The sequence below is a fragment of the Sapajus apella genome, unplaced genomic scaffold (assembly GCF_009761245.1).
Source record: "Sapajus apella isolate SASKATOON/1434 unplaced genomic scaffold, GSC_monkey_1.0 scaffold32, whole genome shotgun sequence".
Lineage (NCBI taxonomy): Eukaryota > Metazoa > Chordata > Mammalia > Primates > Cebidae > Sapajus > Sapajus apella.
Window position 1 is genome coordinate 4,170,831 of NW_022436972.1, and position 15,987 is coordinate 4,186,817.

At 45.1% G+C, this 15,987-nt stretch overlaps 1 protein-coding gene and 1 long non-coding RNA gene across 2 annotated transcripts; one reads left to right on the top strand and one right to left on the bottom strand.

Annotated features, from left to right (window-relative positions):
- Positions 1–3,584: 3,584 nt before the first annotated feature.
- On the bottom strand, positions 3,585–7,006 carry LOC116562276. The gene is made up of 2 exons (XR_004273859.1): positions 5,252–7,006; positions 3,585–3,848 (listed from the first exon to the last, which is right to left on the bottom strand). It is a non-coding gene; the product is annotated as an uncharacterized LOC116562276 (long non-coding RNA).
- Positions 7,007–14,640: 7,634 nt separating this feature from the next.
- UBE2L5 (ubiquitin conjugating enzyme E2 L5) lies at positions 14,641–15,537 on the top strand. The gene has a single exon (XM_032294409.1). It carries the CDS (start codon positions 14,860–14,862, stop codon positions 15,322–15,324), a length of 465 nt encoding a protein of 154 aa, XP_032150300.1. The 5' UTR covers positions 14,641–14,859; the 3' UTR covers positions 15,325–15,537.
- Positions 15,538–15,987: the final 450 nt, after the last annotated feature.

Genomic DNA, 15,987 nt, shown 5'->3' on the forward strand with positions numbered 1-15,987 from the left:
CTCAGCCTCCCAAATAGCTTGGACTATAGATATGCGACACTGGGCCTGGTTCAGATACGTTAATGTATTTGCCTCATTCTGATGCCATTTAAATATGCCATGTTCCAAACATCATAAACTTCTTTAGGTAGCTTTTAAGGGGCCTGAATGTGGAATGCTATCCTATTAAATTCTATCTCATTAAATTTGACACGTTTCTCCAGTCTTTTAAAATGTTTTTGGCCTCTGGTTCTAGCATCTTACTGTATAAACTATTCCTCTTATCTGTGTGTCAACAATAGATTTCACCAGCATGTGACTTATAACAATATTGTATTGAGTGAGGCTGAAGATAGAGCCCCACGATGAGCCTGTAAAGAACCATGTCAAAGTTGAAATGGATGTATTACCAAGACTTTTGGGAAATGGTTGTTCAACCAGGTAACTGCAAATCAATCTAATTGTACCATGATTTACCCTACATCTCCCCATTAGCTAATCAACAAGAACACTACGAAAGATTTTTGTCTAATGTCTTACTGAAATTTATAAGCACTGCCTTGACCTTCTGCTCAACCATGCTGTCAAAGAAATTAAGTTCCACTTAAACTTTGAAGTTTATATGTTCTTTGGCACTGCCCTTTTACCAGCTCTAGACTTTTCCTCCCATTCTGGGGGTTTGTCTAACAGCAGACACCAGCCACACCTGGAAGCGTGCTTCTTCCTTTTCTACTGCAACTGTGCAATACACTTTTGTTTTCCTAAATGCATTGTACATATAACCGAAAAACTGAGTCAACTGGGATCATCTGAATCATGTTTTAAATACACAATGAACTGCTCAATCATTCCATCAATCAAGTTATTGATCAACCCCTCCATAAGTCTTACATTTCCAGAATGAAAAATCTTTTTGTAATACAAATGTAATACTGTGTGTGTGTGTGTGTGTGTGTGTGTGTGTGTGTGTGTGTGTGTGATGGAGCTTCACTCTTGTTGCCAGGCTGGAGTGCAATGGTGCGACCTCGGCTCACTGCAACCTCCGCCTCCCAGGTTTAAGCGATTCTCCTGTCTCAGCCTCCTGAGTAGCTGGGATTATAGACATGTGCCACCACGCCCGGCTAATTTTGTATTTTTAGTAGAGATGAGGTTTCTTCATGTTGGTCAGGCTGGTCTCTAACTCCAGACCTCAGGTGATCCATTAGCCTCAGCCTCCCAAAGTGCTGGGCTTACAGGTGTGAGCCACCATGCCCAGCACAAATATAATACTTTCCAACATGGATTTTTGTTTACCTTGGCTGAGTTTTCTCAAAACATACCATACCTTTAAACACAATAACAGACTAGGGCTGCTGTAAGTTAAATCACCAGTAAATCCAATACCTGGCACATGATATTCTCCTGCCTAGAAATTTCTTAAGTCTTCAGACTCAACGAAATAAATAGCAGGTTTAAAAAAAAAAAAAAAAAAAAATTGGTAGTTTATGTGAAGACAAATAAAAGCGGTTTCCATCTGGATTAATTTTACCTTGACCCTATATTGTTTTTAAGTCATACTGTCGTTCCTTTGCAAGCTAGATCCTAACTTTCATGAAGTCAAGGCCCATGTGTGTCTTGCCCTTCACTCTGTTCCCAGAGTCAAGCATGTTACCTGGCATAGGTAGAACAGGTGTTCAATAACTATGTCTTGAGCAGATAGAATGAGGAATAAATGAATGTATGTGTACAAAAGTGCTACTTCATCTATTCCTAAAAAAAAATCTCAGTTTTGTAGGGGATCAAGTGTAGATGTGACCAATGTCTTCTGGAAAAAAAATCTGTAGGGACAAAATCAGCATCTCAGATGCATGATATGGTTTGGCTCTGTGTCCCCACCCAAGTCTCATCTCAAATTGCAATCCCCACGTGTCGGGGGGTGGGAGGTGATTGGATCGCAGGGCCAGTTTCCTTCATGCTGTTCTCGTGATAGTGATTTCTCATGAGATCTGATGGTTTAAAAGTGTGGCATGTATCCCCCAACCCCCTGCCTTGCTCTGTCTCTCTCCTGCCACCATGTAAGACATGCCTTGCTTCCTCTTCCACCATGATTGCAAGTTTCCTGAGGCCTCCCCAGCCATGCAGAACAGCCAGTCAATTAAACCTCTTTTCCTTAAAAATTACGCAGTCTCAGGTAGTTTTATTAATATATAGCATTGTGAGAATGAACTGATATGGATGATTAAATAATAGTAATAATCTTTTTAAAAATAAATTTCAACCTTTATTTTACATTCAGGGTGTACATATGCAGATTTGTTACATGGGTATATTGTGTGACACTGAGGTTGGGGTACAAATGATCCCATCACCGAGGTTGTGAGCATGGTACCTAATACGTAGTTTTTTAGCCCTTGACTCTCTCCCTTTCTCCTCCCTCTAGTAGTCTCCAGTGTCTATTGTTTTCGTCTTTATGTCCACGTGTACTCAATGTTTAGCTCCCACTTATAAGTGAGAAAATGCAGTATTCGGTTTTCTGTTCCTGCATTATTCACTTGGGCTAACAGCCTCCAGCTGCATTCATGTTGCTGCAAATAACATAATTTCATTCATTTCTATGGCTGGGCTGTATTTCATGGTGTATGTGTACCACATTTTCTTTATCCAAGCCACCATTGATGGGCCCCTAAATTGACTGCATGTCTTTGCTATTGTGAAGAGTGCTGCAGTGAATATACCAGCACTTGTGTCTTTTTGGTGGAAAGATTAATTTTCTTTTGGATATATACCCAGTAATGGGACTGCTGGGTCAAATGGTAGTTCTAAGTTCTTTGAGGAGTCTCCAAACTGCTTTCCACAGTGGCTGGACTAATTTATGTTCCCATAAACAATAGATAAGCATTACATTTTCTCTACAGCCTCAGCAGCATCTGCTATTTTTTTTTTTGACTTTTTAATAATAGCCATTCTGACTAGGGTGAGATGGTAGCTCCTCGTGGTTTTAATTTGCATATCTCTAATTATTAGTGATGTTGAGTATGTTTTCATATTTGTTGGCTGCTTGTATGTCTTCTTTTGAGAAGTGTCTGTTCATGTTCTTTGCCCACTTTTTTTTTTGAGATGGAGTCTTGCTCTGTCCCCCAGACTGGAGTGCAGTGGCGCGATCTCAGCTCACTGCAACCTCCACCTCCGGGGTTCAAGCGATTCTCCTGCCTCAGCCTCTGGAGTAGCTGGGACTACAGGCGTGTGCCACCACACCTGGCTAATTTTTTGTATTTTTAGTAGAGACAGGCTTCATACCGCGGCCACCCAAAGTGCTGGGATTACAGTGGTGAGCCATTGTGCCCGGCCCCTTCGTCCACTTTTTAATGGGGTTATTTCTTACTCATTGAAGTGTTTAAATTCCTTATAGAGTCTGGATGTTAGCCCACTGTCAGATGCACAGTTTGTGAATATTTTCTCCCATTCTGTAGTTTGTTTATTCTGTTGATAGTTTCTTTTTCTGTGCAGAAGCTCTTTAAATACCACTAATATTCTTGAGCAGCAGTTCTCTAATGACCCCTCTATACTCTTAAAAATAGTTGAGAACCCCAAAGAGTTTTTGCTTATACAATATATATCCGTCAATGTTTACAGTATTAGAAACTAAATCAAAAATTATTTATTCATTTAAAATAACAACAAACCCATAATATATCAACATAATTAATATTTCATGAAAGACCTATTTTCCAAAACAAAAAAGTTAGTGAGGAGAGTGGCATTGTTTTACACTTTTAAATGTGCTGAATGTCTGGCTTAGTAGAGACAGCTAGATCCTCATGTCTGCTTCTGCATTCAGTCTGTGGTGATGCACATGGCATGTGCCTTCTGGAAAACTCCACTGTATACTCCTAAGAGAATGACAATGAGGCTGGGCGCAGTGGCTCACACCTGTAATCCTAGCACTTTGGGAGGCTGAGGTGGGTGGATCGCCTGAGGTCAGGAGTTCAAGACCAGCCTGGCCATCATGATGAAACCCCATCTTAAAAAAAAAAAAAAAAAAAAACAGAGAAAGAGAGAATGACAATGAAAGATGCAAACAGTGTCTTGGTGTTATTATGAAAATCGTTTTGATCTGTGGATCCTCTGAAAGGGTTTTGAGGACCAAAGAGTAGACACTAGTTTGGGCTTTGAATGCCAGAAAGTTCAGAACTACATTTAGCAATCACTTCAGGCCTGGCATGACAGTCCTTTGCAGCTTTGCTCAACTGTAATCTGTTTGCGACTTGCCCTTTACTTCTTTTTTTGGTGTTAACAGCTCTTGGCCATATTTTTTCTGTGTTTTTATTAGATGTTGCTTCAAATCCTTTGGAAAGCAGGATGGGTGTTTAACAAGGTAGGTAAGTGTGCACATGTACTTATATAGATACATTTCAACACAAGTTTAAAATTATACTTTGATTTCATTTTCAATATCCACTTAGCAAACATACCTCAAAAGAATGAAAATATATATGATAGTCAGTCACATAAAAGATTAAGACACTCCTGAGATCATCTGAATGAGCTTTTTACACAAAGTCCAGAGGATAGGGGTTACATTGCAAGAAATCTACTATATAAAAAGATACAGCTCTGGTTGGGTGTGGTGGCTCATGCCTGTAATCCCAGCACTTTGGGATGCCGAGGCAGGCAGATCATTTGAGGTCAGGAGTTCGAGACCAGCCTAGCCAACATGTTGAAACCCCATCTCTACTAAAAACACAAAAATTAGCCAGCCGTGGTGGTGGGCACCTGCAATCCCAGCTACTCAGGAGGCTAAGGCAGGAGAATCACTTAAAACTGGGAGGCAGAGGTTGCAGTGAGCCGAGATCATGCCACTGTACTCAAGCCTTACCAACAGAGTGAGACTCCGTCTCAAAAAAAAAAAAAAAAAAAAAAAAAAAGATAACAGTTCCATGATAGACAATTTATCATCCAGGAAGTTAGGCAAATAGTCAAAATCTCTACAGTTCTCTCTTGAGAACCGTTTCTCAAGCACCCTACTTAGACATTGCCATTTTTCTATATCAGTAACTAATTTGATTGAAGCCTATAACGCATATTTGAAATGTCTGCCCTCCACGCTCCTCTCTTCTTTCCTGGAGAACTGCCCTTCGGTCTTGCATGAGGTTGAGCGTCCCCAGATGTGCCTGTCTCAGAGCACCCTCTCCAGGGCACGCCTGATTGGATCAAGCTGTGCACCTGACCCAGGCTGGGACAACCAAATTCCCTCTCCCAGGAATTTAGTATTGGAATGAGGACAGCCACTCACCTTTGGCTAATCTCTTTAGGAGAGAAGATGCAGATGTGGTAGTTATTGAGGGATTATCCTCCACCCAGCTACTCACAGAGAAGAAAGTGGATTGCAGAGATGTGAAGCAGAGGAGAAGGCTGGAGAAGGTGGGCTGCCTAGGTTCCTAGCAGCTTCTCAGGTTACCTGGAGGCCAGTCTGCCCTTGAACTTCATGAGATACTGCTATACTCTAATATGTCCCCTAATGCTTAAGTCAGCTCAAGTTGATTACTTGGAACCAAAAGGACTTAGACAAAGACAAAGACAAAGCCATCTGTGAGGTTTTTTTTTCTTTATAACCAGGTCCCTTACAGCATCCTGGGGAGCACTGTAGGTCCTAAATACACAATATTTACTTTTCGAAGGCTTCCATTAGGCAAAAACATCTCCCCATCCAAGGCCAACTAGATTAGGAAATAGCATTTTCCCTCGGCTTTCTGTCCCCAGAGGGCAAATGCACAGATGACTGCAGTTAGCAATTGACTCTGTGGGTTAGTATTTACTGAGGGCACACACTCAGGGACTTGAATGACAGAAATCCCAGGTGCCAGGGAGGAGACTGGCAATTATGCCTCCAATCACCTGCCTGTTCTGCAGCCCTCTAAATCACCACTCCCCGCCACAGTGACCTTCAATGACTGGCAGGGTGACCCATTTTTAAAGGGCCAATTTTTAACAGCTGGAAACAATAAACGTCGTGGGAGGTGAAGACGCTGGAAGGCCTGCTTTCTCCCTTACTATCTTCAAAAGTCAAACAATGCTGGGTGTCATGGCAATAGCCACAGAAAGTCAGCACAGTTCCTGCCATGGAGCAGCTGTGTGATGGTGGCTTCCCAAATCCCCCTCCCTGGGCCGAGGTTCTTACAGCTGCAAAATGCGGCGGTAGAATAAGATGCTCTTTAATATCCCTTTCATCTTCAACTTTCTACAATCTTTGTAAGCTGCAAAGATTTACACAGGACTTCATCTTGATTTTACTACTTGTAGTTCATCTTCTTGTGACAGAGCCAGCAGCAGCTTGTGCATGTGAAAGTAAGTGGCTCTCTCTCTCTCTCTGAGATGATTTAAGAGGTGGTGAAAACCCAATGTACCTCCTTTAGAGTTCTGCCATAGCCAGGCCTGAAGCTCCCCTGCCCCAGAGCCAGACCTGGGATCCAGGTATCATTTACCTAGGTCAAAAGGCAAACACATACATCGTCCATTGTTTTCCCAGAGCATATTAGCCTGGACTTGCCTCTGGAGTCCCTAGGAATGACATTAGGCATGTGATCCAGCAGAGGCCAGGAAAGGTCTCTGGCACAGGGCGCTGTGGTGGCAGACAGGCCTGGACCATTGACCCAGTAGTGTGTGCCGGGTAGCCTGTGGGTGGCAGGAAGCTCCCAGGTGGGGAACAGCCCTGAGCCAACTGCATGCTGTTCAGCAGGGAATTGGGTTGTCAGCTCCAGGCACTACCCTAAGCTTTGCTTCATTTTGCTCACCAGATCCTCTTGCTCCTCTTCAGGCTGCCCAGCAGGAAGGAAGAGAGTCTCTAACCACCCTCCAGGGCCCCCTCCACAATATAAGGAAAGCCTAATATTAGGCCCCTGTAGGAGGAAGAATTCCTTAGCAGCAGCCTTAGCCCTAGCTTCTACCTTCTAGGCTGTCATGGCAAAAAGACAAGGGATAGTTGGCCATGCTGGAGAAAATGGCCATTCTGTTGTGAATGAATCAGCTGCCCAGAACCACTGAATACCTACCCCCATCTCCCCCCTACCGCCCACCCCCCACCGCCCCCAACCATGGCCCTTCCTTTGTAGGAGTTGTTGGGCGGAGCCAGCTTCCTTCTTCACTTAGATGTCAGCCTGAGGAGCCACAGATCCACTGACCCCTGCCCCAAAACAAGGCTTGGGTGTTGGGTTGTGTAGTAAGCCTTTTGGTGGCTTCAGTTCCTACCCTAAAAATAAATGGAGAAGGGATAACAGAAGGAGATCCTCCTAGAGCTCCTATGGGATATTTAATTATCAATATGGCAGTTACACTAGTTTAGAAATAAATGAACTATTAGATAGCACCCTAAGGTATTATCCCACCACACGGCCTCTTAAACACTGATTTCCTCTGTACTCTGTTGGAACATTGTGTAGACATTTGATTTGAGAACCAGGCTTCCCACTGACTTCCTTAGTAGGCTGGGATGTCAAATCTTTCTCTCACTTTTGGGGAGAATTTAGGGTGTCTTCTGGGTTCGTATGAGTGTGTAGATGTTAAGATGTAGGTGTTATGAGTGTGTAGATGTTAAAATAGCAACTGAACCATACAAAAAAAGAAAATCCTTAGTGGGATCTCGAAACCCTTTAGAAAGAAACAATCAGAGGGGCCTAACAGTATCAGGTGTGTTTCATAGCTGCTGGGGAAAAGCAGCAAAGGGACACACATTCATACTAGACTGAAGAATGTCCCCTCATCATTACTCCTAGACACCCACATCCTTAGGCTCCAGGTTAGGCCCCTTATAAAATATATGTGGGCCAGGAATCCCACGAATTCCCAGAAAAATGGAAATTTGGAGAATTGTTTTTAATCCCATCTGCTACTCCAGTAACTATGCGTATGGATACCAGCCTTGGGCACAGGGAATTTCCCTGAAGAACCAGAGACAACAGCTCCTCAAGGAGAAAGTCCAGGAATTCAGAAACTCCTGCTAATGAATCGCGTCAGTAACATCCTGAGGGGTAAAGATCCGCTGTGTCCATGGTGAAATGTGAGTGAGAGAGAACTGTGAGCACATACATATCCACCTGCTCCAAGCCTACCTGCCTATCCTCCAAACACAGGGTCCCTTCACTCTGCCCCAAAGCTGAACCCTTTTGTCTTAGGCCTCCCAAATACGAAGTCGTCCCATAGCATGAGTTTTGGAGTCCGAGGTTTGAGTCCTCAGTCGGCTGCAAAGAGCTGTGTGGTCATGGTCAAGACACTTAGCCCATCCAGGCCTCAGCATCACCGTGTGTAAAATGGGAGTAAGGAGGGCTCAGTTGTTCTAAGGAATAAATGCAACAGAGTTGGCAAAGTTTTGGCACAGTGCCTACGCGTTAGCTGTTTCTGGTGTGCCTGCTGTAGCCGGGCTCGCCGCTGGAGACGCAGGCACGGTGCTCCCTGCATACGGCCCACACCCTCATCCCCTCTACAAGCCCTGGCGGAGGCGCGGGTCCCACTGAAGATCCGGATAGTGATCATCCCTTCTGGCAGCAGAAGTCCCGCCCCCTTTCCTTCCCTGGGGCTTCTGTTGTCCAGGCCACCTTCGCGTTATCAAGGCTACTTGATCTTCACAGCCACCTCCCTCTGCACAGGCGTCCAAATAGGAAATTCCGCTCTCAAGGAACCTTCCATCCATCCACCTGCCACCAGCACGAACCTGCTGTCCTATTCTCTGGCCCCTCTCAGTCTCCTTTTTGCGCCCTCATTTCCCTGCCTAAAATAAAACGGATCGCTGCCCCTTTTTTCTGCATTAAGTTTGAAGAGCAGAATCTTCGCTAAACTGAGCAGAGCAGGGTGCGCTGCCCACAGGGCTGGGGCAGGCGCACGGGCCCTTATGCAAGGCCAGGCCTTCCCGGGGAAGAGCGAAGGCTCCGGGAAGGGGAGCCCGGGCGGCGCGGCCCGGCTTCGAGGACCGCCCCCGGGGCGGGGAGTGGTGTGAGCGGCGGCGCTGCCAGCAAACTTTCCTCCTCTGAATTCTTGACCGAGAGCCTTGGAACCACATTCTGCCCAAATCTGTACACGCCGGAGAAAGGGAACCGCCCGCCGCCCGGGGAGCGGAGTGGGGAAAGAGGGGGTGGAGAGAGGGGCGGGGAGGGGTGGGGGAGGGCGGAGGAGGTGGAAAGGAGGAGCGAGGGGAGTAGGGGAAGGTGGGGCGGGAAGGAGGGGGAAGTGGGAGACTGGGGATGTGGGAGGGGAGAGAAGGTGGAGGTGGGGGCGGAAGGAGGAGGTGGGAGAGTGGAAAGCGGGGCGGGCGGAGATTGGGGTAGAAAGTGGGGAGGGGCAGGTAAGACGAGCGCCAAGGGTGGACACGCGGCCCCGGGGAGCGGCGGGCGGGCGAGGCGAGTTCCTCAGTTTCTCCCAAGCCCGGGAGCTGCTGGACGGATAGGAGCGCCTTGCTACCTAGAAGGCGTCTTTGGGTTTCGCGAGCGCCGCAGAGCTTTTATGCAGCCGCTAAATAAATAATTGCCGACGCCCGCCACGCCCCGGCCCGCCCCTGCCCGCCCAGCCCAGCCCAGCCCAGCCCAGCCCAGCCCAGCCCAGCTTAGCCCAGCTTCCCGGCCGCGGCGGCGGTGGTGGCTGCGGCGGTGGCGGCGGCGCAGGCAGGGTCGGGCGCTCGGGGGAACTCGGCTCCGCGAGGCTTCCGAGAGTGGGGAAGCTGTTCTTCTCCTTTGATGCTCTTTGGTTTTACAGTGGAAAACTACAATTAAAAAAAAAAAAAAAAACATAGCCATGAAAATAAATGAGACTAGAACCTGCCGGCTTCACGTCCTGGAGGCTTTTTGTTGTGTCTTGAAACTAGGATCTTTGCGGGTCATCCCTGTAAGTGCCTTTTTAATCCATTCACGCGGATGCTTGTGCGTCTCTGCCGCGTTTAACATCGGTCAGCGGGTGACATTGCATTAATTTGCTCTGCTGATGATTTCTGCTTTGCTAGGTTAGCATTGCCTCGCTTGATGACACGCAATAAACGCACACACGTTGCAGAAATTAGGACACAGAGGGAGAGGCACCTTTTTGTGCCATGAAATAGGTAAGAAAATCTCTTCTAAAGCGATGCCAGTGTTGGGAGAGTGGTTTATTATTTAGACTGTGAAGGTATTAAAAACAACAACAAAACCTAATTAATTATTCCATTGCCATTCAACATAAAGTAACATGATAAAATCATTAAATGATAGCCATGATAAAACTCAATTCGTTGTTCTAGACTGTTTTAGAATGTTATCGTGTCATATATAGGAAATCACACATCATCTAGTTTTTGTGCATGTGTGTGAGAGACAGACAGATATGGATAACTTCTGCGATAAACAGCAGGTTTAAGGCTTCAGTACAGAGAAGTCCCATCTAGAAAATCTCCAATACGATTACTGTAAAGCAGATACAATACAGAGTGTTATTAAACTGGAGGTTCTTCCCCCTGAGAGTTTACTCTATTTTCCTTTAAAATAAACTGGGGCAGCCTGGTGTAGTGACTTAACGCCTGTAATCCTAGCACTTTGGGAGGCCGAGGCGGAAGGGATCATTTGAGTCCAGGAGTTCAAGACCAGCCTGGGCAACATGGCGACATTCCATCTCTAAAAAAATACAAGATTAGCCGGGCATGGTGGTGCACACCTGTAGTCCCAGCTACCAGGGAAGCTGAGGAAGGAGGATGGCATGATGAGACAGAGAACAAAGAAACAGGCCCTGGCTGATGCCCTGGCTGGTCCCGGCCAGCATGCTGATTGATCCTGCAGCTCCATTGGATGCGCTGCCTAGGAAGTGGAGGCTGCAGTGAGCTGAGATAGCACCACTGCACTCCCACCAGACCTTGTCTCAAAAGAATGAAATAAACTGAAAGGCCGGGGAATCGTACATTTAAAATTGCCCAGTGCCCATTGACGATCACTCAAAAACCAGAATGAGGCATCCTTATGGTGGGAAGGTAGGGTGATAGAAAGATGCAATTCCAATTTACAAAAATTGGGCCTTCAGGCCACATGTGATACACTTGTATAAAATCAAAAGATGATGCAATGCATATTTTCCTAAATTAAACCAAAAATAGTGGTAGGGATACACCTTCATGCCAACCGATGCACAGACAGGTTCTGATGGAAACCGTTTTCACTAAACCATATCCCGGTTACTTTATGTAGCTTAATGCCCTGGGATTTCTCTGTTCCCAACCAGAGGGTGCATGCTGGAGCTCCATGGGCCTGAACTTGTCTTCCAGACCTGTTTGTTTGGCCTGGGGGGTGTAGTTTAAACTTTTGAATTAGTTATGGATATTTCAAAATCATGATGTTCCAGATGGAAAGCTGGACTTTGGGCGTCTCTGAAACATGAAAAGGCGGGGACACCCTGGGTGGGACTATTGGCTGGAGCCAACAGCAGTGTTAGGTGTCGGGGTGACAGTCTGCACCTCTCCAGCTGTCTTCCCCCACCTCTGCCTTCACTCTGTTAAGGCACTTGTCCACTCTGCACATGTGAATTTTCTAGTACGGATTCAGACAAACCACTGTACCCAGTGCTTGGACTTACTAGGATTTTTAAAGTCATAGATTGACTCTGACACTCTAGGATCTAGAATTATGAAATGTTATAACCTCAGCTCTCGATTTCCAGAGATTCATTTAGGCAGATTCAACCAACAGAGGCTGACTGTACACTTCCTGAAGACAGGCACAGCATAATGTCCTGGTTTTCTGGATTCTGAATTTCCCTAAGGTGCCAGGAGATATAGGAGAGTCTCTGAAATTAAGCTCAGGAATTTGGATCCCAGTAGTTACTTGCCATGAAGTGTTAAGCAAGTCATCTACTATCCCTGAGCGCGTGTCCTCAAACACAGATAGTTGTAATCAAACTACCTCTGTGGATTATTACATATTAAATTACTATATGTGTCTGCTGAGAGTTTACAGCAAATTTAAAAATAAATAAATGACTATATGTGAAAGTACCTTGAACAGTACCTGGCCCACAGTGCCCACCCAAAACAGTTGTTTCTCTTGCTCTTAGAATTTCAGTTTCTGGAGTGCAGTCAATCACAGCTCACTGCAGCCTCAACCTCCTGAGCTCAATGATCTTCCTGGTCCAAGTAGCTAGGGTTACAGGTGTGTGTCACCTTGCCCACCTAATTTTTATTTTTTTATTTGTGGAGACCAGATCTCACTATGTTGCCCAGGGTGGGCAATCCTCCTGCCCCAGCCTCCCAAAGTGCTAGGATTACAGGCATGAGCCACAGTGCCTAGTTCTTGGATACCTGATTTACATTCCAGTTTCTGTCCTCTCACTCAGGATTTTGATTCAAGAAGTCCCAACGGGGCCTGAGGGTTGACATTTTAATGTTTAATCCTTGGGGAGAAGTTCTCAGGCCACACTGTGACAGTGCCCATCCTGGATTGGCCACAGTTGTTCAAGTAGATGAGACAGAGAGCAAGGAAATAGGCCCTGGCTGATTCCCTGGCTGGTCCCGGCCAGCATGCTGATCCTGCAGCTCCACTGCATGCACTGCCTGGATCCCAGTTGTCTACTTATCAATTCATGGACATTTATTGAGCACCAACTAGAAACACAGTGAGACAGGTGCTTGGCATTCAAAGGTAGGTGAAGTGGTTCCTGTTCTCAGGGTGCTTGGGAATGGAATACAAGGCCCAGAGCCTGGCATTGGGTTCCAGTCCCTGCCTTTCCCACTACTCACCATTCAATACCACCTCTAATGCCTTCTTCCCAAAGACAGTTGCTCCTCCCCACCCAGCGCCATTCGTTCTCATCCCTTATTACTGAGGCTTAGATAACAGTTACTTTTGCATTACATGCCAACACTTACCATAGTACTGTTTAGGTGTCCATCACTTACTTGTGGGACTTAATTTTCTGTGACAAATCTATCTTCTGAAACTTCAGCTTATGTTTATTCACTCATCAAATATTTATGGCCCGGGCCTGATGGTTCATGCCTGTAATCCCAGCACTGTGGGAGGCCCAGATGGGCAGATCACCTGAGGTCAGAAGTTCAAGACCAGCCTGGCCAAAATGGTGAAACCCAGTCTCTGCTAAAAATAAAAAAATTAGCTGGGTGTGGTGGCGCATGCCTGTAATCCCAGCTACTCTGGAGGCTGAGGCAGGAGAATAGCTTAAACCTGGGAGGCGGAGGTTGCAGTGAGCCAAAATCATGCCACTGCACTCCAGCCTGGATGAGAAGAAGGAAACTTCGTCTCAAAAAAAAAAAAAAAAAAAAGTGTGGATTTCAGTCGAGGCTTACACAAAAGTGAGGGGTGGTGAGTGGGAATGTTTGGAGCACCTTCATAAGCCAGACACTGGCCCAGAAGCTGGGGATACAGCAGTGGATAAAATTATAATTCCTGCCCACATGGAGCTTTTAGTCGGGGAATACAGGCCATATAAACATACTATTTTGAATTCTTACCTGTTCAGTTGTTTTCTGTATCCTGACATCTGCTGCAATCTTATTTGCTCTCTGACTCCCACCTTATTTTCCTGCCAGTTGGACTTCTTTTCTAACCCTGGTCTACACAGCCCATGCTCAGGTGGTGATTTTATCTATAGATAAGAGAACTCTCTGCTTATCCTGTTACATTTTGACTCACAATGTCTGTGTTTCTTCCAGGCTTTGATCAAGATCAACCACTCATTTCCAAAATTCAGAAGCTTCCACAACAAGGTAACTTTAAAAAATGCAACTTGTATATTCTCTTCTTACAGAATATTGCAGAGAAGGCTTATTGAAGCCAAGTGACTGCTATCCCATTTTTTGTTGTTCTAATACTGCTTTTCTTTTTAAGCTCCTTAGTTCTTATGCCAAATATAAAAATAACTCTACTTTGTATTCTTATTCCATAACTTATTTTGAGTAGTAACATTAATAATTTATTGTAAAAGATCATCTTACCTTTAAATATGTGATTTTTAAATAAGTTTTGCTGCCTTCTTACTGAACTTTTCATGTCGTTCTGGGTATAATACTTGTTCTACAGAAATTCAAGTCCCATTTTATAATTAAAATGACAGGTTTCAGTATATTAAATCGTTTACAAAGTGAGTTATATCTGAAAATTACATTTGTACTCTAATGTGACAACTTTTTGTGAAAATGCCTCAAAATATATTATTTCTATCCCTTTGCATGAGTATTTTTATATATTTAACCTCTATTCATTATCATCTTTGGCTCTCAGTTCATACATTTTATCATTTCCCATGTCTGAATTACTTCCTGTTGAGAACATGAACTGGATTAACAGAAATTCTTCAGGAAACATATTTAAACACCAAGGATCTCACTTTGTGCTGTGAAATGCAAGATGAGCAATCTGATCTAAATATAATATCAGTCTTCAGTCAGGCAACAGGTGAATATGCAGGTAGAATTATAATGTGTAAGGCCGGGCGCAGTGGCTCATATCTGTAATCCCAGCACTTTGGGAGGCCAACGTGGGCGGATGACTTGAGGTCAGGAGTTGGAGACCAGCCTGGCCAACATGGTGAAACCCTGTCTCTACTAAAAATACAAAAAAAAAAAAAGTTGGGCATGGTGGGGTGTGCCTGTAATCCAGCTACTTGGGAGGCCGAGGCAAGAGAATGCGTGAACCCGGGAGGCAGAGGTTGCAGTGAGCCGAAATGGTGCGCTCCAGCCTGGGCAACAGAGCGAGACTCCGGCTCAAAAACAAAAACAAAAATTACATATGTAGGTTTGTGGATGATCACTCTAACCAATGGCTAAGTTACTTTGCTCAGCGGAAGTTCAAACTGCCACATCAGAATTTTATTTGAGTGTGTTCATATGCAACTATTAAAAGTGGCCGTTACCGCGATGCATTCTGGGAAAGGAGCAGCACCAACTCCAAGATGGCGGCCAGCAGCAGGCTGATGAAGGAGCTTGAAGAAATCCGCAACTGTAGAATGGAAAACTTCCGTAACATCCAGGTTGATGAAGCTAATTTATTTACTTGGCAAGGGCTTATTGTTCCTGACAACCCTCCATATGATAAGGGGGCCTTCAGAATCGAAATCAACTTTCCAGCCGAGTACCCATTCAAACCACCGAAGATCACATTTAAAACAAAGATCTATCACCCGAACATCGACGAAAAGGGGCAGGTCTGTCTGCCAGTAATTAGTGCTGAAAACTGGAAGCCGGCAACCAAAACCGACCAAGTAATCCAGTCCCTCATAGCACTGGTGAATGACCCCCAGCCTGAGCACCCGCTTCGCGCTGACCTAGCTGAGGAATACTCTAAGGACCGTAAAAAATTCTGTAAGAATGCTGAAGAGTTTACAAGGAAATACGGGGAAAAGCGACCTGTGGACTAAAATCTGCCACGATTGGTTCCAGCAAGTGTGAGCAGAGACCCCGTGCAGTGCATTTAGACACCCCTTAAAGCAGGACTCTAGAGATTCATACATGCCACCGCCTGGCGTTCCCTTGTGGCAGTTACTAACTTTCTACAGTTTTCTTAATCAAAAGTGGTCTAGGTAACCTGTAAAGAAAAGATTAAAAATTTAAGATGTTCTAAAAAAAAAAATGGCCATTAATAGATTGAACTATACATCGGACCAGTTGGTGTTTTAAAATTATAAAATCTGGCTACCCTAAACAGGATGAGAGCAGACAGCAGGATGTTGACACAGGGTCCTACCAGAACCCAGGGTTTACTAAGAGAACATGAAAAGAGGTTGTGTGCTCTATTCCTTGCTTTTTTTTTTTTTTTTTTTTTTGGTGTGTGGAGAAAAGCGATCAGATGAGAGTGGCCACAGGAATTGGTATTGGTTGTGGGAAATCCATTTTTGTTTTAATTGATGTTTCCGGTTAAACAGATTCGGATTGAAATAGCTGCGGGCAGGGCGCCGTGGCTTTCGCCTGTGACCCCAGCACTTTGGGAGGTCGAGGCAGGTGGATCACCTGAGGTCAGGAGTTCAAGACCAGCCTGGCCAACATGGTGAAACCCCTTCTCTAGTAAAAATAAAATATAAATA